This window comes from Cladophialophora immunda (genome assembly GCF_000835495.1).
Source record: "Cladophialophora immunda strain CBS 83496 unplaced genomic scaffold supercont1.1, whole genome shotgun sequence".
Lineage (NCBI taxonomy): Eukaryota > Fungi > Ascomycota > Eurotiomycetes > Chaetothyriales > Herpotrichiellaceae > Cladophialophora > Cladophialophora immunda.
In genome coordinates, this window is record NW_015622541.1 from 4,793,450 (window position 1) to 4,814,789 (window position 21,340).

The following is a 21,340-nucleotide window of genomic DNA, read 5'->3' on the forward strand; positions in this document are numbered from 1 at the left end:
AGCCGCAGGATAGTAGTTAGCATACCTAAATACGCCGATAATGTCCACCTCCCTCAAAGCAGCCGCACCTAGCGGTAAGGTCTGAACCGGTGTGCCCATTCCAACCAGGACCAGCTTCCCGCCTGCTGCGGTGCCAACTGCTATCCTGCGGCCATTGCACTTTAATCTCGGCCCACAATGTTGGTGAGGCAGGCAAGAAGGGAATGCGTATTAGGCATTCCACCCGCGGCGCGTCGCGTCCCGCTGGGTGAATTACTTGAACTAGAAGTTGCCCAAACATTTGGATATTGCAGAAAGTGTCATTGAATGGTTTTCGAGATCCATGATAGAGCAGCAGACTCTATTTTCATTTGCAGTATGGAGGGGAGAGCAAGATATCCGGCGCATGATGTTGCCCATGTTCTCGTTGATTCACCAAGCCGTGTTTTGGGGCTGACGTCAATTCTCCGCCTGCGCATGTGCTTGGAAAAAGCGAGCAAAGCGATGCTCCTCCTCGGTCGGTCTTCAACCGGCATCTAAAATTATATCCAATTCCTTTACATCAGTCGCACCGGACTGACCACTGTCAGAACCATCTCTTATCGTAATAGCTGACATGACCACACGAAAGATCCTCGTTACAGGTGCTACTGGCAAGCAGGGCGGCGCTGTTGTCAAGGCGCTGCTTGCGAACCCTCCTCCTTTCGACTACGAAATCCTCGCCGTGACTCGCAAGACCTCCTCGAACGCGGCCAAAGCTCTGGCTTCTAAGCCTCAAGTCACCCTCATCGAGGGGGACCTCAATGATTGTACAAGCATCTTCACAAAAGCTGGAGGCGTCGGTGCGGTATGGGGCGTCTTCTGCGTCACATTGCCCAACCTCAAGGACAAGGTCGAGGACAAGGAGGCACAACAGGGAAATGCCGTGGTAGATGCAGCCATTGCGCATAAGGTCAAACACTTTGTCTACACCTCTGTTGATCGTGGTGGCCCGGACAAGTCTGAAGTAGACGCTACCTATGTTGGTCACTTCGTTTCCAAGGTACGTCGGAGCTGTGCGAGCTGCGGGCGCATGCGACAAATACTGACCCGATTCCAGTACAAAGTGGAGAAGCATTTGAAAGAAAAAGTTCGAGGAACAGAGATGACCTATACCATCTTGCGACCGACGGCATTCATGGACAATCTCACACCAAACCTCCCAGGCCGCATCTTCGCTGCCACTTGGCATACAGTTGGCGACAAGCGACTCCAGTTGGTCGCTGTAAAGGATATTGGTGTTTTTGCAGCCAAGGCGTTTGGCGCCGCGGAAACCGAGGATTACAAAAACACGGCAATCAGTCTGGCTGGGTGCGATCTGACACAAGCCGAAGCCAACGAGATCTTTTGGAAGGTTCTGGGTCGACCCATGCCTCGGTCATACGATTTTGTGAGCAACTTTCTCATGTATATGGTGCCGGAATTAGGCACCATGCTTCGGTGGTTCAGGGAACAAGGATATGGGGCAGATTTGGCACAATGTCGACGACTGAACGAAAAGATGCTGGACTTTGAGGCATACCTCCGCGAGGAGAGTGGCTTCAAACGGTAAGGTGTAGGACAATCAAACCCAACGGCATTGATCTTCAACACCGTTGGCGGGCGTGGGAAACATCTCATCTCAAGTCGGCGTCAGCATGGAGTCTGGAGTATGTTGCGCTGGGGCCGAACTCCCCATTCAGTCTCCCGAAAGTGAACATCTTGGGAGCCTTGGCTATCTTCCTTCAATCTGCTTGTGTATCACCAACACTCACTACTCCATATCTACGTCATTGCCCCCAGGGTGCTGATTCACCCGGGACGGCGCGAATCAGTTGGATATTATGTGGAGGGCCATAGTATTGGCAGCTTAAGCTTTGTCCTTGGAATATACAAGTGTCACACCAGCCTGATGGTCCAAACCAATTTCTTAGGAGATGGATCTGTAGTATTTCTGGAATTATGGCAACTTCGAGACTTTCTTGCTCGCGCAATGTTCGTGCAGAGAAGGTCGTGTTTCCATGTGGAAAGATAGGCCGAGAGCAAATGGTCAAGCTTCACGGTTGACGGTTGACGAAGCGACTTGTTCATGCAGCCTTCAGGGCCCAGCTGCAGGAACAAGGAGCCTTGAGGCGGTTGATTGGCTGGTGGCGCAATTTGGCGAGTGGGTGGTGAGGCTGTCACTAGGCTAGAGTGGCACCTGAAACGCAGGCTAATGTTTGGAATCCGAACGACTTTTGTTCCCTGCTTCCCTTATCGTCCCTCTCCGTCTTTTCCGAATCTTGACCCAGTGCCTATCGTTGGCCTCTGTTCTCGACCGCGACCGTCAGTGTGAAATGAAAGGGGTCACAAGGGGACGTTCTTTTCTTGGTGTTGTGCCATCAGTGAGTGTCCAGTCGATTGCGTGAGGTCCCTGCGCTGTGAGGTTGATTGTTTCACTCACTTCACTTTCAGCTTGTTGTGCTACTGCCTCACCCGACAAGACTTGGGCACTCTCTACCAGATACTCCGGCTACCGTTCTCAATACGAGTCGTCTTCTATGCCGGACCTGATAGACTGTCCCCTCTCATGCCTCCACAAAGCTTCGACCTCAAGCCTATCTGCAAGATGGATCGGGCTAAAGAAAAATCCCGCACCAACCACATCTGGCCCCTGCGGTGCCACGCGAACAGCTTAAGGTCAAGCTTCAAGCTCCTGAAACGCCATCTCCTTCAGATGCAGACCCTTTTCCCTGCGTGGAGGGCGGGCAGTCCGCTGTTTGTGAGGCTGGTTTGGCCTATCGATAGCAAACCGCGAAGTCTATCCCACAGCCTCGACCCCAGAAAGGGGAGGCCATGTACATGGATCACAGCTGGTTCCATCCGCCCCTTGCGCTTAGATGCCGATCGAAATATTCCCATATCCATGCTCCACTCGCTCATCTGCTGGTTCGCAAGCTCTTGTTTCTTTCTTGTCTTCTGCCCAACCCTCTGGTCGTCTGCTGACCCCAAGTGAAGTCGCTCGCTTATCGACCTGCCGTTCCTTACCATTGTTCTCACGACCAACACAAACAATGCTTGCGCAGGCATTGTAGTACCGCCTTGTCCCAGAGATCAATGTGATCCGTTGTCACTCCTTTCATCCTCACTCCCTTTGTTGTTTGTTCTTGTCGCTCCTTTGTCACGGCCGTGCCGGTCCATCTGCTTTTCTACCACCCCTTTTGAGCTTCGACCAGTTTCGAGCCACCAATCCTTTCAGACAAAAGATACTCAGCGAGTACCACACGGTCCCTTCAAAGAACCCAAATCTACACCGAGATTTACACTCTTTGCGGAAAAGCCACTTACGCTTGACGACTCTTCTTGCTGGTCATTAGAAGCATTCACCTTTTTAGCAAATCCGCAAACTTCGGCATCATGCCCATCAAATCCATCTTCAGCAGCGCCCTCATCGGGTTGCTTGCTACAGTTCCTCTCACATCAGCACACACCTGGATCGAACAGTTGATGGTCATCGCTCCGAATGGGACTTTGGTAGGACAACCAGGATTTGCCCGCGGAAATGTCCTGCGTGGTACTCCTGGATTCAGTGATCCCACCATGGTCAACCTCATTCCACCCGATGGGCGTCCAATCAACCAGATTCAGCCTTCCGACCTCATGTGCAAATCCTCCCAGACATCCCAAACCCAAACCGACGGTTCTCCGAGACTGCAGGCTGCTGCCGGAGCAGGTGTTGCACTGCGCTTCCAAGAAAACGGCCATGTTACTTTACCCGACAACCAACCCGGCAAGCCACCGAATCGAGGCACGGTCTATGTCTACGGAACCACTCAACCCAGCCCCGACGACTCTTTCCTCGCCATTCACCGTGTTTGGACAGCGGATGGCTCAGGCGGTGACGGTCGCGGTCGGCTTCTGTCCACTCGCAACTTCGATGATGGCCAGTGCTACCAAGTGAACGGCGGTCAGATCTCTCAACAACGTCAACAGCAGTACAGCCATCCTGCCGATGATCTGATGGGTCAGGATCTCTGGTGTCAACAAGATATCCAGATTCCAGATGATGCACAGTCGGGTCAACCTTTCACCCTTTATTGGGTTTGGGACTGGCCAACCTTGCCAGGCACTCCAGGTTTTCCCGATGGCAAGCAAGAGATTTACACCACTTGCATGGACATTGACATCGTCGACAATTCTGGAGTGGATACGGTCTCCAAGGCACAAGTCGACTATTCACAAGGTCAACCGCTTGACAATGCTGCGGTGTCTGCTCAAATGACCGATCTTGCCAACCCTACCGCTGTCACAGGTCAGACCATCCCGTTCACTAACGTTCCCACCACTTTTCTTACGCAAACTGTGTCGCCGACGACTACCACCTCCGTGCTGACGTCTTCTTCTTACACAGGTTCCACCATTGCCTTCTCTGCCTCAGCTACAGGTCCCATTTCTGGTGGTGCAAGCGAAGCTAGTGTCTCCGCTGCCACAGCATCCGAGACTGGTGTACCTGCTTTCCTGAGCGTTCACGTGGGTTCAACAGCTGGACCAGGCATCGAGACCCAAACCTTCAGTGTCATTCCTATTGGTGTATTCACGACCACTACAGATGCCGCCCAGGCGCAACAGACTGGCGGCTCGGATGGCCGGGGTGGACGTGGCGGCGACAACAATAACAACCGTAAGTCCTCACTCCCATGGATCTTCTCCGTCCTTGCTCAATGGTTGAAGAGCCTGGCTGCTGACTCTGGCTCCTCACCAGAACCTCAAGTGACAGCAACTCCAAATGCTGCCGGCAACGTTGTCGTGGCGACTTTCACTGAGTATGAATCTGTTACCGAAACCGTCTTCCAGACTGTATACCAGACACGGTATACCAAGCGAAGTGCAGGTGAGTCATTGTATCCAACCGCCCCTGGTTCTGTGGACGACGATTACGCCTCCTCGACGACCTCTGAATTCCCTCCCCTTCGTACTCATTCTTTCCCCTCCAACTGCTTCTGGTGCCCAACTGGCTCGGCGTATCCGAGGTTCAGTCACCCTACTAGCCCACCGCCATGGCTCAGTGGCGCCTGGGCTTCTAGGACTCAGTGGCGTCGTCCACGCCCTACAGGCTGGGTCGGACACAGCAGCGGCAGCACCGAGTATGGCGGCAGACATGGCTCCGATGATGATGGCTCCAGCGATTACAAAACAATCACGACAGCCGCGAGTACGATCAAAGTCGCAAGCATAGTGAGCTTGACGGTATATGTGCCCTCAGCTTCGGCTGCAGCAGCAGTGGTTCCCGTATCATTATCACCGTCGCCAGCCTTGACGGAGACCACAACGACTCAACGGACCGTCACCCTTAGCGGGACGTTGACCTTGACGACATACCTGCCATCTGCCTCTGCTTCTGGTGCTGCCGACGCTGTTGCTGGTTCCTCAGCCCTTCCAGTGCCACTGTCGAGCTACAGTCCCCAGCCCTTCCCACCTCTTCCCCTTTCAGCTGCCCCAGACACAGAGAGCTATTCCGCTCAGCCCACTCCTCTGCCATCCATGTCCTTCACCTCCACATCCACAGATACAGTCACAGTCACAATCTTTCCAGCCAGTTCATCCTCTAGCTCTTCCCCCACGTCCCTGTCACCAGCGATTACTGAAGGAGACCAACCACTAACGTTTGCTGTTCTACCCATTCCAGATCCTGCGCCGACGCCTGCACCCGCTCCAACAGTTTCTACAGACCACTCCGCGTTTCGGCTCAGGGCCCGAAACCCATTCGTTTGGCTAGGCTGGTCCGCGCAGAAGGCAGAAGTGACCCAGAGTCCTTCCTCATGACGTGAACGATGATCCTTCTTGCAAGCTGGACTTCAACATGAAAAAAAGGACTGTACATTACCGGACCGCATCAGCATGGACAGGAAAGGAAGAGCCGGGCTCCTCTTTGCTTTTTGGCCTTTTAACGACTCAGCGGAAGAGAAAAAAAATGAAGGGTCATCCACGGTACCCATTGCAGACAAAGCTAGAAACTTACTTATCCTGCTACTCAGAGCAGGGCACAACAAACCCGCCGGGTGTGGGGGTTTGGGAATGAGCGTTACGATGATCCTCGTGTGTTCACACACTCATCATGATCTTCTGCATGTTGCATCCGTTCTATGCAATTGCCCATGTACTTACATATGAACGCACATGACACATATCACAAATTACATGCCACATTGCCACACAAATTGTTCCGAATCTTTCAAGAACTCTTCCATGTAGGCCCCAAAAAGGGCATATCGACTCTGTCTGGACGGTAGAGCTAGATGTCTCTTACCTCGTTACATATAGAGACACTCATTGGCGGAGTGGGGTGGCTGCAAAGTTATCCCCGAGCGTACGAATAGAAGAATCGCCAATGAAGAAACAGTCATTTCGTGCAGTCATTAATATTAATTACGGGTGCTGTACATTCCTATCCAAGCCCTCAGATGTCGGTGGTATGTAATTGAATTGAGAGGTCTGCCTTTCCCTTCCCAGCCCGCCCTGTCTTTGTGCCCTGAACGCCGAGGAAGTCTATGACAATTCAATCAGGAGGGCGAAACAGCGACAGGCCGCGCCTCCGCCGAGTCTAGACCCCGTCTTGTGATATCGTCCATGCTGTTGCCCTTCTATCATGCTGAGATGTAATTGTACAAGTAAAGGCTGTCGCCAATGGCTTCCATAAGCTGCCGGGGACAGCTCAAGTTGACTTGATCGGTTTCGTGTACTTGAGCTCTGTGCCCCAGACGTAGTCCCAGAACTTGGACGTCACACCGAATCTGAGACGATGTTAGCAGGGTCACTCATATTGACGGACGGGAGGAGTCGCTGTTTTGCGCACTTACCCAAGCTCGAAGTTCTGATAATGATGGGCCAGATGATACTTCTTCAAATCCCTCACGTACGCCGGCAATTGATGATGATGCAACCAGTAATGCGTGCAGTCATAGCAGATGTAGCCGAAGATTCCACCGCTGAAGACCGTGATTGCCGCATACCAGTTGTACCAGAACACGAAATGCGCGAGTCTGTAGAACGGGGTGGCCAGAATGAGGAACAATGCGGGTGGCATGACGAGCCGATATTTGTCCATGGGCAGGTAATGATGAATCCCGTGCAGGACAAAATGTAGGGTCAGGAAGAGCGGGTGGTCAGGGAGAAAGCCGTCAATGTGAAACAGAAAGCGGTGCAAGAGGTATTCCACCAGTGTCCACAGAAAGAGACCCAGACTCCAATATGCGATACCAATGAGGGGATTTGGAAGATTGCTGATTCCCAGGACCGACCCGTAGAGGACAGGAGGCAGCCACAGCATTGGCACCACGTACCAAGCTGTCTTGCTGAGCGGTTCAAGGATATTTCCAAACAATGGCGCGGAGTCACCGCCCTTGTAGTGTCGAGGCCGGTGGACTTGCTCGAGGTAGAACTCCTTTGAAAACTTGCTGAAGATCATCTGCGGGAAAAGGGGCCGGTTCAAGTCGAGGAATTTATGTGTCTTCCAATCTTGATCCAGGTCCGTCTCTTTTGAGAGATCATCTTCTGAGGACATGCCTGTCGATGCGTAGAGGGGTCGGGAAGGGAGGTTTCCGGCTTGCACGCCATGAGCCTTCAGTTGTTCGTTGCCTTCGGCTGTCGCAGGTAGCGGGACGACCTGGTCAGGGTGCGAGGAGTCCACGGCAGTCTTGAGGACGGCCTCTGTGGGTACGAAACCAATCAGGCTTTCTTCCAGGATCTCATAGGCGGTCTCGGTGTGGAAATGTGAGTCTTCATCCTCCATGATTTCCTTGACATCTTTGCCGGCAAATTCGAGGATCAACTCGGCGCCGCCAGGATGATCGTCGATAAAGTCCGTCACATCGAAAACACGCTCTCCGATTGTCACGTAGCACGACTTCCGACTATTGTGCTGTTCCACCTCGGCGCGGGTGATTGTAGGGAGCGTCTTGCCCGGCATGTTGGGCTACGGGAAGTGGGAATTAGGGAGAGACTGGTGGCTAGGTTGAAGGAGGGCGAAGAGTGGCCGAACGCAAGATCAGAAGGAGGATTGGCAATGCACAGATATCAAGGGCAGAGGTGCTGACATGGAGCAAGCCTTGAGGATAGGGAAATTTATGGATGTTTGCGGTTTGCGGTTTTTGCCTCCTGTCAATCTCTTAGTTGGCGGGTTGTAGGGGCTCCAGGGGGCTTCGGCGTGTCTTCAGCGCCCAATGGCGGGTCCTGCTGGAGAGGCAGAGTCCCGCCGCCTTCCGCGGCCGCAGCCAAAGTCAGTCACTCCACCGTTGAGCGCGATGACGCCAGTGGGATTACATAACCCACTTAACGCGTGCTCTACGGCGGGACTCTTGGTGTCTGAAGCGCAGGTAGATTTTCGCAGATGATGCGCAGGTTGGGAGAGGGAACAGGGATTTCGAGGTCGGAATCTCGACACGAGGACATTCCATTTCCATCTCTGGACCTGAGCGTGGCCCCGAGCCTTGCTGCTTCAACCTGAGATGCTACACGCACGATGTCATGGCACCGCGACTGAGACTTGGAAGATCGAGTATAAAAGTAGCGCTGCCAAATATCCGCTTCGAGCCTCGTCGCCCTCCCCGACGGCGCTAAAATTTGCAGGGCAGGTATTTTCGTCGGAAATGCTGGGCAAGATAGTCAGTCAAGGCACAAAGGGACCCTTCAAGATGGATGACTTTGATACTTGCGTGGAGCAATCTACTGTACGTGCCAACATTCGGAATTGACGTGACTTAGACTCTCGTCGCGAAGAATGAATGCCTGGGGCGCCTCTCCTCCTCTCCCAACGGCCGTCAACATGGTCGCCCGAAATCGACTTCTCTCCGGCCGCTGGTCCGTTAGACTCGAAGCCTGGAGAAGCATCAAAGGGAGAGGAACTGGCAGGCACTATTGATGGATTGGAGCTGGCTAGAGTGTCAAAATCATTTCTGGTCTCTATTTGTGTTAAAAAAAATATGGTACAGTAGAATCATACAGTCGTCGGAATCCGGGAATAACACTCTGCCTTGCAGGCCTACTGGTCCCTCACCAGCGCCTCGAGCTTCGAATACACCTTCTCGAGCTTTTGCTGTCGCTGCGCCGGTGTGCGGCGAATCGTGGTTTTGCTATTCAGGTCGTGATATTGCTTCATGGACTCTCGGCAGAAAGACAGTTCAGAGACGAGGTCCTTGATCTTTTGCATGCGCTCGGCGCCGTCCCGGCCGCTCTGCTCCCTCTGTCGGCGGAGGTCGTCCCTCTTGTCCCGCAGGGCCTGGCCCTTGGAGATCCTCTGCTCTTCGGCCGTTGCGCTCTCGCCCTCGAAGAGCCGTATCAGCGCGTTGAGCTCCTCAATCGGCCTCGCGCCATGGTTGCGCGCTCGCGCGTCGGTCATGTCCGACTGGGCTCGCGCCAGCGCCTCCTCGCTCCGGCGGAGGTCTTGTTCCAAGGTCTGAAGCTTGGTGCGTTTGCGAGCGAGTTCGTCGTCTAGCTTCTGCATGTCGGCCGAGTCGGGTTGGGCTGCGTCAATCTGCGTCCTGAGGGCTTCAAGCCTTCTCTCGTCCCGCTCCTTTCGCCGCCGCTTCTCCTCAAGGTCGACACGCCTTGCGCCTAACCTCTCCAGTTTCTGCGAGAGGGTTTGTTCCAGAACCGAGATAGTGTGGCGGTCGGGATACCTCCTCCCCCTCTCTTTGCCGATGGTATAATTGACGTCCTGTACATCGCGCTCTTTTTCTCTCAGCGCCTCGCGATCGGCCCTCATCTCCCTCGCGAGCCGTTCCACATTCTGGGTGATCGTCTGATACTCGCGCTGTAGGTCGTTGATGTTTCTCCCTGCGTCGCGAAACGCGCGCGTCTCAGCTGCTTGTCTATCCTCTAGGGCTCTGATCTTGGCCCGGAGCCGCGCCCTCTTCTCGCGGAAGAGCTCCGACTCCTTCCGCGCGGCCCCTAACTTCTGGGCCGCATCATTCAGGCTCGTGTAAGCGGCTGCGAAATCTCGCTGCAGCTTCGGCACTAATATGCCATATTGGTGTGCGGTCCTCTGGCACACTTCTTCTCTGACCTTCAACTCGACAAACTCGGCCTCAAGGCGGGCCAGTTCCGTCTCCTGGCGGTTAGCCATTTAGACGTATGGGGTTCAGAGCCTGATGGTATAACCCAGGCGTTGTGGTAGAGGAAGAAAGTATGTAATGGTGATGCGCCAATGGAGACGGGCAGTTGGGCTGAGAAGGAGACTGAATGGATGATTGAAAAGGTGCAATGGAAACAGGGCGGAAATACTCAGTCTTTGAATCTCTTTGCCTACCTGTCCCGTATGGCGTATGTTCCAATTCACCTGGCACAGCCCTATACACCACACCCTCCACCATGACGGAAGTGAAAGAAGTCCCCGTGCATGACAAAGGACACCCGTGGAAACCCGATGACAACCGTGGCGGTTGTGTAGGCGATGAGGGGGATGGCCCTTTGGTTTTTCAGCCGCACGATATCTGCTGGGGGGGTCACATGCATTTATTGCTCTACGGGTTCGGGAGGGGGAAAGGCATGTGAGGCAGACATCAGGCTGAACGCTGGATTTGCGGCGCAGGTTGGGTGCCAGGAGTTTGGCGTTGTTTGGTGTGCGGAATGTGGAATGCACAGCCCCGTTCTGGATGCTGCTGATTGGCGCCAGTCGAGGCTAGACTCAACCGAGCGGGATGGAAATGGATTTGCCATTGGCTGATGGCCAACGTCCAATGCAGACGACAAAGGTCACCGAAACGAGTGTAAGAAGTGCCCCTCCTGTTCGTCTTTCATCCTTGCATTGCCTACGCCACCGCTGTCGTCGGCCGGGGAGACTATGGCAGGGTCGCGTTCGACGACAACGTCACTGATAGGGACTTTTTCAAACTCTGTGCATCAGGCTGGGCTGTGTCGCCCTTTGCTCTCGTGCGTCATGCAATGCTACTTCGTGGCGCACCCTTTGGCGGCACCCATGCATGCCCATGCATGCCTGCCATCCCGACATCCCTACGACACCCGTCTTGAGCCGAATGCAAAACTTGTCAGAGACAAACGAACAAGCCAAGCGGAATGAGGCAATCCAAAGCCAACACAGATAGGCGCCAGGCAGACAAGTCAGCCTCACTCCCTGAGACCCAGCTTAGCTTAACCCCCTCCCTTACAGCCCCGGGCAGCTGTGCTCCGTCTAGACGCATCTTTTATGTATGTAGGGTCAGAGAGCGCTGGTCTTCAAAATTTTCACTCGAGCAGTTCTCCCGTGTCTGCATTGTAATGGTGTGATCCCGATTTCTTTCAGTTACGAGGTGATACTTTTCAGGCTCCCGACAACAACCGCCGGCTCACTCAACCCCGCGAAGTTCATGGACTGCTGTTGATGTAGCCTGACATTGGATTCTTGAACCTTTTGCTACTGTGGCCGCCAGCAGAGACAGAGTCCGTCACAACTTGGTAAGTTTTGTTTCTCTCAATGTTGAACTGGAGCCTAATAGAAACGCCCCCCGCGAAAGGCGCCCTCCTCCCAACACGCTGACCCGATCCACTTCTGGACCACGAGACAGCCTGATCCGCCCTGAACTCGAAACGAAGGACTGACATAGCCATGGCGCCAGCGGCGATTGTGACCATGTGCGACGACTCCCGCGAACCGGAAGGATACGGCACCCTGGTATCCATGTCACGGTCATCCACCCTCGACTCCTTCGACACAGATTCCCTTTCGGAGCCACGACCAGGAAGACTTTCCCGCACCAGCACCGGTGACCTCCTTGTCAGTGAGAAAATATTGGCCGCCGCCGTAGGCAACCGCTACTCCGGGGTCGGTGTCCTCCAAACCCTTCTCCGCCACCGCAGTCACATCACCGTCAGCGAGAAGATCATCGTCGCCGCCGCCGCGAATACACGCGAGGGTGCCGCGTTGACAAAACTGCTCCTGGCCCACGGGAATGTCGATATCGGCCTGAGTGAGGAGGTCATGCAATCGGCCGCGAGGAACGAAGGCCAAGGGCCCGAAGTGATGGAGGTCTTGCTAGAGCATCTTAAGCAACACCACACAAACCATGGGGAGGATGATGACAAGGACATACGCATGAAGATGGCAATCAGCGACAAAGTCCTGCAATTGGCGGCGGCGAATGAAGAAAAGGGCCCCGAGGTCATGGCTGTCCTGCTAAGGTATGGGAAAGACTTTGGTCTGGAGGTGAATGACAGCGTCATGGAGGCTGCGGCGGCGAACGAGGACCGGGGCCCCCAGGTGATGGAGGTTCTCTTGAAGCATTTGGATCTGGATCAGCTTTGAGCGAGCCTTGTACGTGGTAGCATATAGTGTGAGAAGATCGATCGAAGCATGTAGGAAGAGCTCGACTGTAGGTTCAATTGGAGATCGTGCATGGCAATTCGAAGACAACATCGTGGATTTATGGTAGCTGGTACGCAGCTTTCCCTCTGGACGTTGATCGTCCACCTACAATCATCGTAAGACTCGACATGCTTTGCCTGATGATTCTTATTATCTTCTGATGTGCCCAGGCCATGTCACTCGGCATTTCGTTCATATCAATCCGTGTTCCAGTCCTCAAGACTAGGCGTGTTTATTGGCTGTAGAGGCAATACTGGATGACAATGGCGGGTGAACGAGTTGAATGCCCATCCGCGCTGAAAGTCGCCGTCCGGCACCCAAAGAGCAAAGGTATCAGTCGGCATGGTCGATGGTTCAATCAATGGGCGATGTTGGCTGCTACGAATGCATGCTGGAGCAGAGTCGAGGCGACTAACACCTCCAGGCATTGGCGCCTCTTCTTTGCCCACTTCGCTTCGCCCCCTTCAGCCCTTCAGCCGCTCTTACAGCCTTATATGAACAATGAACACCGTTTGAGGCCCGACAGGTGCTTCGAACAGGCGTCGCTCACTTTCGTATTCTACCAAAGACGTTCCCCAGTTTTGACTGTTGGTGCGTCCCTCAACAGCATCAATGTCTGAAACCTGTGTCATTGAGGACAATCTTGTTCCGGCTCTCACGAACACGAGCATGTCGGGTCCAAATGCATCGTCGCTCCCTCCGCGGCTCATGACGGCGAGATCAACGGCCGGGTCGAAGTCCACATCCATCAGCAGCCTGTCCTGGTCAAAATGGCGCTTGTTCGGCTATGCTCCTGCAAAGAGTACAACGGCCGCCACTTCAGCATCGAGACCAAGGAAACCGAGCTTCGTGAATCGATCGGGGTCACCATCTCCTACACCTGGGGAGAGTTCGACCGCCAGGACCATCACATAGGCCATGTACACGGCAATTCATCCAGTGCGGCATCATTGCGTTTAGGAGCAGAATGGCTCGTCGACGGCTTTATGGAATGGCTCTCAGAGCTGACGGCTGAATTCGGCGTCTGCTGGATAGATTAGTTCTGTAACCCTCAGAGCGACGAAGCGATCCGAAAGACTTTGTCAGCCATTCCAACCATCTACAAAACTCTGGACATCTTCGTCATCATCCCAGGTCCTGTCTGTTCTTGCCTCCCCACAGCATATCGCGCCTTCGAGGCCGCAAAGCAGGCTCTCGATGATCCTTTATCGACAACCGCCGAAGTGGAGACGCTCTGTAAAGCGGCTCTAAAACACCTATCAACTGCAGTCGAGGCAGATGTGCATAGACCATAGACAATCATATGTGAACTGCCAGTTGACTGCGCGCACCGTTTCCTTATTCTTTGTCTTGTGTGTTCTGTCTCTCTCTCTCTCTCTCTCTCTCTCTCTCTCTCTCTCTCTCTCTCTCTCTCTCTGTGTGTGTGTGTGTGTGTGTGTGTTCTTACTCTCTTGCCTGCATAGCCTTGCACCTCTTATCCACCATCGCATATCCCATCGACGGTTCTCAGAGAGGAAGTAAAACTAAAGGGTCCCAGCTCAATATTAGAAAGGGTAGGGGGACTATTTCTAGGAACCCTCCCTCGCGCCAAGGATACAAGGGCACGTTGTCCGAGGCTTATTACGCTTATAAAGACTGGCTCGCTCTCGTAGGGTCGAGGAGGTAACGTACTATAATATATCTCTAGGGAACCCTCCCCTCGGGACCTCGTTTTGAGGCCCTCTTTAAAACTTAACGGTCTGGAGGAGGGACGACTTCTAGGCCACTGCCCCGACGTGGTCAGCAGGGTGAGCTAGCCCAGCCGAGCCTGAGCCGACGTTGAGCCGGACGTGAGCCAGCCTGAGCAAAAGCGGCGCAAGGTCACGTGGTCGGACAGGCGTCGAGGTTCGGGTCGTGAAACAGCAACGTGTGCCTAATCGCGACAGCCATAAATTCAGCAGAAGAAGACTCGTCTCATCTCGGCGAACTCGCCCTGGCATATTCTGTCCAACGGTTCACACAATGAAGCGGAAGTTCTCTGCCGAGGAACAATCTTCTTCTTCCCAGGTTCCCATTGATGTGGAAGGCGATAACGCCTCCCCTCCCGAGGAAGAGACGGTTGACCCCGATGATCTCTGTCCCATCTGCCATTCACTCATCCACAAGCCGGTCCGAACCAGATGTAACCATACTCTTTGCCAGTCCTGTATGGCCCTGTGGGCGGATGTGTCAGTTACGTCCCAATTGACCGCCGTTGGACTCGACGATGAGGTGGCGGTCATGCTACCTCACGAGATCGAAACGCGTTGTCCCATGTGTCGAACATTTACCATTTCGACCTTGGACCCCACCAGAGAAAGAGCCCTTCAGCGATTATATCCCATCTCCTACCAGGCACGTGAAGCCGAATCCCAAACAGCCGAGGAAGATGGTTCTGCCTCAACCATTGAGACGCTAACCGTTCACATCGGAAACGAACACACAGAAATCAGAGCTGAGCAGGGGTCTAACAACAAGCATCATTGGAAGTTCTTCATCCGACCGTCAAGAACCGACCTGATTGAAGAGGTCCAAGTCTTTCTGGTAAGTCCCATTCTGTGCTGCGGCCTGAAATCACCAACCTGTGACATCAGCATCCTACATTCAGAAATCCGATAGTCGTCATTGAATGGCCACCATACGAGATCAGACGACTCGGATGGGGCTACTTCACCATTTACGCCAATATCATCTTGAAGCCTGGCTACAGCTGGCTGAGTCCTGAGGCGGAAGGTACGCGGGACGGTGCGCCAAAGGGCAAGTTACCGCTGGAATGGACGCTGGATTTCAATGGCCGTGGATCACAAGCACGGATCAGACTCAAAGTCAGAAAGGAGAAAGAAGGCCAAGAGGCGGAATTGGACGTTCAAAGAGAACGTGTACGCAGATCTTACGCCCGACAGCGAGAGACGGATCCTGATTGGGAAGATACGTGAGTGATCAAGTCAAGAGGTTGGAAAGAACAGGGCTATGGCCCATTCCGTTGTTTCCTGTGTTAGGACAATGCACCTTCAAGCGGTAACAGCTGGACAAAGACGGCGGCTTCTTGTCTCTGACGGGGTTTGTCAAGAGCCTTATTCTCCTTCATTGTCTCTTTATCCAACATTGTCACCTTTATCTACTGCATTGCCTTTTTGTGTTATATCCACGGGATGGCTGGCTTTTATATATTTAAATCGACACTCACACGGGGAATTGCCTTCAAGCGGTGTGCCACTTTCCTTTTTCTGGTCTTAACAGTCTCGCATGTTTCGCAGTTCACATTTTGCTTTCCCCGTTATTGGAATTTTACAAATCAACACTCAAAAGCACGATCAGGGCTGTGAGACGACAGGATTTCGTCACATAGCTGTCAAGACTGGCTAGTGTTTTGTCGAAATGGCGGTGCATCGCTCTACCACCCTTCCAGAAGGCATGATTCCGGTTCGGATATCCTCGCTGTCCAAAGGCGTTACCCAATCTCCTTCACGACCCATGGACACCACCTTTGTTACGTGGCCAGCCCCAGACGGATGGTACGCTCCACCCCGAGGTCCGTTGAATGATGAGGAGGAGCCCTTCCCAAGTTTTCAAGACCCATCCAAATCTCTCATAATTGAACGAACCCTGCTCTTGGACTCGCTCTATTTCCGTCTAACGGCACTTTCACGTCACGCGAGAGATTATGAGCGGTCAAGGTTCGAAGCTCTCTTGTCCCGTGTCGCTGAGTCTGGCCACCTCAGACATGACGAAGACCTGTCGCGCACTAGGTTATCTATCCCAGAAGTCCTCGCCTCCGGTGAGAGCTACCGCGCTCAAAGGGGACTTGGCAACAAAGGCAAGTTACCTGCGAACAGGAGACTGAAGACTAACCATCGCTCGAGCAGCATTGAACCGCAGCCGAAAGATGTCTTGAAGGAGAAGATGAAACAGCGCTACGCCAAAGGAGTCCGTCAAGCCTTGGTGTATGAAAAGAAATTTGGCATGGGATTTCTCAACCAGCCGGTTGATGCAGGTGAGCGAGAGCGAGGCCGGACTATGAAGCGTACCCATCCTGGCGCGTTCAACCGTGTGAAGGTGACCACTGCACTTACGATGCTCCGTCAGACTTTCCCACATCGGTACAAGGCTAATCCTCTCGAACAGACGAACAAGGATGAGACATCAGAGCAGAGGAAGCAAAGTAAGAAGGCCACTCCGGAAAAGGAAAGTCAACGAGAGCTTTCTTCAGATAAGCGAGCTTCTTCCAGTGCCAATGATACTGAGAAACCCTCTGGATCTCCCAAGTCTACAGATTCCTTTGTGTCGGCCAAGAAGAAGGCTTCCACTGTTTTCCGAGGTCTGGTGTGCAAGGTTGGCTTTGGACGATTCCCCAATGAGAAAAGCACGACGCAGGTCCTCTCGCCAGGCAACGCACACAACAACGAACTTGACACCACTGGCGCTTGCTTGCTTGACGTCGACAGTTTCCCCATTGTTCTGAAGGTGAACGACATGGGTAGAAGACAGAGCGAACCGTCTGAACCAATTGGACCAGGATCTGCTTCGTCCAGGAAGAGGAGGAACAGCGCGGCTAAGGAGTTCGCAATACAGGCAGGAATCGTCGTCGCAAAAGAAAGTGGCGCTTCCAGCGAGCGGGCACATCCGAGTGCACTAACTTGGACCGAAACAGTGACTGTCCAAAGATCTATTACGAAGCACTCATTTAGGGGAGTCACTGGCAGCACCAGTGTAGCTCGTGCGACCACAGCCCGAATGTTCCGACCAGTCTCACCTCCACGGATGATCCAAATCAAGGTTAGAAACAACATACACAACCACAAGCGGCCGCAAAAATCTGCGATGCCCAAGGTAAGCATGGTTCAGCAATCGCAGACGGTGAATGTGTTGAACTTGAATGGAAGGTCATCCCTTAGGCACGTGAAGGTCGACACTCCACACCATCAGGCTCTCAGCGAGAGCGAGGACAAGCTACTCGGTATGGTGAGCCAGGTAGATCGGCAGATATTTGGTGTGCATGACGCTCGATAAATCGTCCTTCGAGATCTCTATATGGAAGTGCATGACGAAGCAATAATCAGGGGAAGTTCCTTGAGCGGGATAGGATACGATGCCACAGGCATAAGCTCGTCATCTGGTGGATCTAGTCGGTTTTCAGACCCGTTAGCAGGACTTATGAGGTGACTTGACTGCGGGAGATATCTCGACATGCCAGCGATCATTAACGTCATCCAGATTCTATAGTCACATCCATGGTGTTCTTTCTGGCTTCTGAGTCGGCGACAAAGTGCATTGCGGGGTCAAAGTAGTCTTAACTGGAGCAGTCCGCGGAGTCTCGGAGCACGGATTGTATTGAGTATGGAGAATGTTGCAGCTTGCATCCACCACCGGCATCCAATTCCCTTGTTGGATGAATTCATTACTTCTTATCCTATTCTTTCTGCATGGGCACAGACAATGTTTGTAGATACCTATTTCATGCCATTCAATCTTCAACAAATACCTAAATTGTGATCCGTCCCTGCCTGAACTGTACATACATCATGACGCCAGTCGAGATGAATGTTGTGAGCGAAAATATGGTGCTATAGACCGCCTCGGTCGAATCACCCGCATCGATGTGGATTTCCTCTCACTATTGAATTTGCTAACGTCCTGCGCCTGAATTTGGTCTCTAGAGATGAACGTGGAATACCAGGTTCCGCTCCGGAAAGTGGCCTTTTAGCCGTATGATCGAAATGGAAGGTAGCTTCGACCTACATTGCAACGTCATGAAGCTGGAGAAGATCGACATGTATATGCATCGCATAGCCGATGGCCTTGCTTACTCTAAAAGGCGGAGTACCCCAGGTTCTTGGGCGTGTGCTACACGGCATCAAGAGATACAGAAGTCCTCAGGATGGCCTTCTTCATATCAATCAGCGCCTTGATGCTGTCGCAGGGTACCCTTCTTGCGGCCCAATCTGTCCAAAATCTGGGCGTTTCGTGCATTGCCAGCTCCCAAGAATGCGGTCCACGAGGAGGTATCGGGGACGGGGCCCATCCTGTGTTAATTCCTCAATCTTTTATCACCGACGCTCTGATATCTACAGCTCCAAACACCACTCGTCAATTGGCACCCGGTCCGCCACCTGTTCGACTGTCAGCATACCCGAGCAGCTCATCATCGTGCCCACCAAGACGCAATATTATGGTTGACTCTGCCAATGGGGCGCAACAGGAGATGGTCGGGTTTGGACACGCCTGGACCGACAGCGCCGTCAGTGTGTTCAATACGCTGGATAACGCTACCCTTGCTCGTGTCCTGGAAGATCTTTTTGGGCAAAGTGGCAACAACATGGGCTTTATGCGGCATACCATTGGTTCTTCTGACCTGTCTGGCGAGCAATATACCTACGACGACAATGGCTCCAGCTTCAACGAAGGAGAACCTGACCTCGACTTGTCCAATTTCAGCTTGGGGCCGCATGGCACTGGACAGGCCAAATTCATTGCCGAAATGGGCACAGTCAAGGGAGATGTCTTCCTCTTTGGGTCGCCATGGTCATATCCCGGGTGGACGAAGTACAATGATCTATTCATTGCGCCAAATCTCAACGTGGATGGCGGCGGGAGCTACAACATCCTCAACAACAGCTTCAATCCTGTGTACATTCCTCAAATGGTAGCGTACTTTTCCAAGTATGTCGATGCATTTCGCGACATGGGAGTTCAAGTCAACGGGATCACGCCGATGAACGAGCCTCTGAACTATCAAGGTGGCTATCCTTGCATGTTTCTCGACCCCGTGGATGCAGCAAGTTTGATTGCCCAGGGACTTGGGCAGGCAATGCACGACCGCGGTGTTATCATCATGGCATACGTAAGTCGCTTATGGACTCCCTGTCCTTCGCCTTCCTTCGGTTCTAGAGCTGATTCGAATATCATGATGCTTGATGCCAGGACCACAATACCGATCAGCCCGTCTATCCTGCCCGCGTCATTCAAGGCACGGGCGGTGAGGGCTCTCTTACGGATGCAGCGGCCTGGCATTGCTATGCTGGTCCTGTTGCAAACTACAGCGTGATGTCGGATTTTCACTCTGCCTTTCCCAACACCCTGCAATTCATGACGGAATGCTCCAACTACCTGCCGCAAAGTGGCAGCTGGAACTTCGAAGTGGCCTCGAATTTCATCCCACCAGTGACGCACGGGGCTTCGGCGGCTGCGATGTGGGTTATGGCAACGGATCAGGAGTATGGACCTCACTCCCCATATGGCGGATGTGCCGGCTGCCAGGGAAGTGTGATTGTGAACTCGTCCACGCAATACACGCTCACAAATGACTACTACATGGTGGGCCAATTCTCCCGCTTTGTCCGTCGTGGCAGCGTGAACTATCGGATCCTGGGCAACGGAAACGAGGGCGATGCCAGACAAGACAACCAGTTCTACACCATGGCTGTGCGCAATCCGGACTCGAGTTGGGCGGTCATCATGATGAACAACATCGGTAGTGACCAGGATGTAGTGCTCGGGTTCAACAATGGAGAGAGCGACGTATGGCAAGGGACAGTGCCCAATGCGACGGTGGTGACATGGTTGCTGCCGCCTCAGGGTGTTGGAGCTGCTGCCTCTGCTCCTGCTGGTCCCTATACCAATGGGACGGCATCTGCCACTGAAGCAGTGTGCCCGACGGTGAGCGCTTCGTCAAGCTCCAGCTCCTCCAGCAGCAGCACGAGCACCCTCGAACTGGTACCGAACACGACACATACGATTGACTCGGCTTCTCCCACCAGCAGCCATAGCACCAACGACACTAATGACGGGGAATGATAACGTGCTAGTAAGGTCTGGGGAGGCTGGGCGCACGAGCATGTCACTGCACATGCCTGTCACATACCTAGGTAGGGGATACGAGGCGTGTGCGTCGATCGGTGCTGTATGTCGTGCTTTAAATAGCACCGCCATGGGGATTGTGCAGGATAGCTAGCCTTGCGGCGTCCGGGCTAGTGGCTTGCCTCCCTCGCTAGGCAGCTTAGGCTCACTAGACTGGCTAGTCTTGCCTGTCCGGGTAGCGGTTTAGTTAAGATGGAGCAACTACCGGCGTGGCCCCTCCCTGCCTCCCTGCCTCTCATGGCCCCCCCTCCGCCCTTAGCAACCCTCCGCCACTCCCCCGGGTGCAATCGTCACCCTCCAACACATGCGGCAACTCGGCGGATCCTCGCCAGGTACAAACCTGCTGGGGCCTGAAGCTCCCCAGACTCAACACAAACCTGAAGGTCAAAATCCATGCCCATGTTCTTCCCCAGCTTCTTGCGCGGACAAGGCCTTTCCTCTCCCCGACTTTGCATCAACTGAGACGAAGCAACTCTCCCACGATGATGCTGTTGGTCTATAGTCCCCCAGCAGATAATCGCCTGGTCCGTGAGGGCTGAGAGCGTTTGACGTGCCGGTTCGCCAATCCTTGTCCCCACGCTGACCCGCGATGGCCGACGACCAACAACACCAAAGCCCTCCGACGCCCATGAAGCGTGTGTCGAGAGCATGCACCTTCTGTCGCGCCCGCAAATCCAGATGTGAATTGTAAGCGATCCGTTTATTTTCTTCGACGCTTCTGCGCATCGTTTTCCATCGGTATACCGCCCAACAAAGAAGAACAGAAGGGCAGGTGGGACCTCTGTCTGCGTCTTCGATCGGCTTGTGCTCCATCCGCTCGTCTGGCCCCCCCGGCTATCTGGAAACCTCTCACAAGCTGCAATAGCCGCCTGTCGGCAACCACCCAGACAGACCATCGTTCTCGTGTCGACTTCTATCCTTGCCGTTCATTGACCCTGATTGATTGTGTAGGGAAGCTTCAGGCGGCCAACCTCCATGCGCAAGATGCAGGAAAGAAAACCGCGAGTGCGTTCTGGGGACATCGAACCGCGGCGGGAGTCGAGTGAGGAAGAAGCTGCTTTCCACCACCAGCTTGTCCAGTCTGTCCAACCCTCCGACATTGACACCCCTTCTTGAGACCGATCCCCATGCCGA

At 53.6% G+C, this 21,340-nt stretch overlaps 7 protein-coding genes across 10 annotated transcripts; 6 read left to right on the forward strand and 1 right to left on the reverse strand.

Annotated features, from left to right (window-relative positions):
* The first annotated feature begins 495 nt into the window (after window positions 1–495).
* On the forward strand, window positions 496–1,969 carry PV07_01402 (uncharacterized protein). Its single transcript, XM_016387920.1, has 2 exons — window positions 496–1,021; window positions 1,079–1,969. The coding sequence occupies exons 1-2, from the start codon at window positions 596–598 to the stop codon at window positions 1,568–1,570; spliced, it is 918 nt and encodes a 305-aa protein (XP_016254848.1). The 5' UTR covers window positions 496–595; the 3' UTR covers window positions 1,571–1,969.
* A 296-nt stretch (window positions 1,970–2,265) lies between these two features.
* PV07_01403 lies at window positions 2,266–6,189 on the forward strand. 4 transcript variants are annotated; one of them, XM_016387922.1, is made up of 6 exons: window positions 2,266–2,401; window positions 2,452–2,925; window positions 2,995–4,288; window positions 4,388–4,657; window positions 4,739–4,867; window positions 5,663–6,189. In XM_016387922.1, the coding sequence occupies exons 3-6, from the start codon at window positions 3,394–3,396 to the stop codon at window positions 5,797–5,799; spliced, it is 1,431 nt and encodes a 476-aa protein (XP_016254850.1). In that variant the 5' UTR covers window positions 2,266–2,401; window positions 2,452–2,925; window positions 2,995–3,393; the 3' UTR covers window positions 5,800–6,189. The 4 variants fall into 4 exon arrangements, with proteins under 4 accessions (XP_016254850.1, XP_016254851.1, XP_016254849.1 ...); XM_016387923.1 differs by having other exon boundaries at window positions 2,266–2,381; XM_016387921.1 differs by having other exon boundaries at window positions 2,266–2,925.
* Window positions 6,190–6,379: 190 nt separating this feature from the next.
* Window positions 6,380–8,135, reverse strand: PV07_01404 (uncharacterized protein). Its single transcript, XM_016387925.1, has 2 exons — window positions 6,834–8,135; window positions 6,380–6,767 (listed from the first exon to the last, which is right to left on the reverse strand). The coding sequence occupies exons 1-2, from the start codon at window positions 7,940–7,942 to the stop codon at window positions 6,689–6,691; spliced, it is 1,188 nt and encodes a 395-aa protein (XP_016254853.1). The 5' UTR covers window positions 7,943–8,135; the 3' UTR covers window positions 6,380–6,688.
* Window positions 8,136–11,237: 3,102 nt separating this feature from the next.
* Window positions 11,238–12,384, forward strand: PV07_01405 (uncharacterized protein). Its single transcript, XM_016387926.1, has 2 exons — window positions 11,238–11,424; window positions 11,484–12,384. Exon 2 carries the CDS (start codon window positions 11,576–11,578, stop codon window positions 12,269–12,271), a length of 696 nt encoding a protein of 231 aa, XP_016254854.1. The 5' UTR covers window positions 11,238–11,424; window positions 11,484–11,575; the 3' UTR covers window positions 12,272–12,384.
* Window positions 12,385–13,101: 717 nt separating this feature from the next.
* PV07_01406 (uncharacterized protein) lies at window positions 13,102–13,626 on the forward strand (the record flags this gene model as incomplete). Its single annotated transcript, XM_016387927.1, has 2 exons — window positions 13,102–13,251; window positions 13,372–13,626. 2 exons carry the CDS (start codon window positions 13,102–13,104, stop codon window positions 13,624–13,626), a joined length of 405 nt encoding a protein of 134 aa, XP_016254855.1.
* A 652-nt stretch (window positions 13,627–14,278) lies between these two features.
* On the forward strand, window positions 14,279–15,534 carry PV07_01407 (uncharacterized protein). Its single transcript, XM_016387928.1, has 2 exons — window positions 14,279–14,893; window positions 14,944–15,534. Exons 1-2 carry the CDS (start codon window positions 14,333–14,335, stop codon window positions 15,283–15,285), a joined length of 903 nt encoding a protein of 300 aa, XP_016254856.1. The 5' UTR covers window positions 14,279–14,332; the 3' UTR covers window positions 15,286–15,534.
* A 193-nt stretch (window positions 15,535–15,727) lies between these two features.
* PV07_01408 (uncharacterized protein) lies at window positions 15,728–20,143 on the forward strand (the record flags this gene model as incomplete). The annotated part of the gene is made up of 3 exons (XM_016387929.1): window positions 15,728–17,179; window positions 18,165–19,190; window positions 19,271–20,143. 3 exons carry the CDS (start codon window positions 15,728–15,730, stop codon window positions 20,141–20,143), a joined length of 3,351 nt encoding a protein of 1,116 aa, XP_016254857.1.
* Window positions 20,144–21,340: the final 1,197 nt, after the last annotated feature.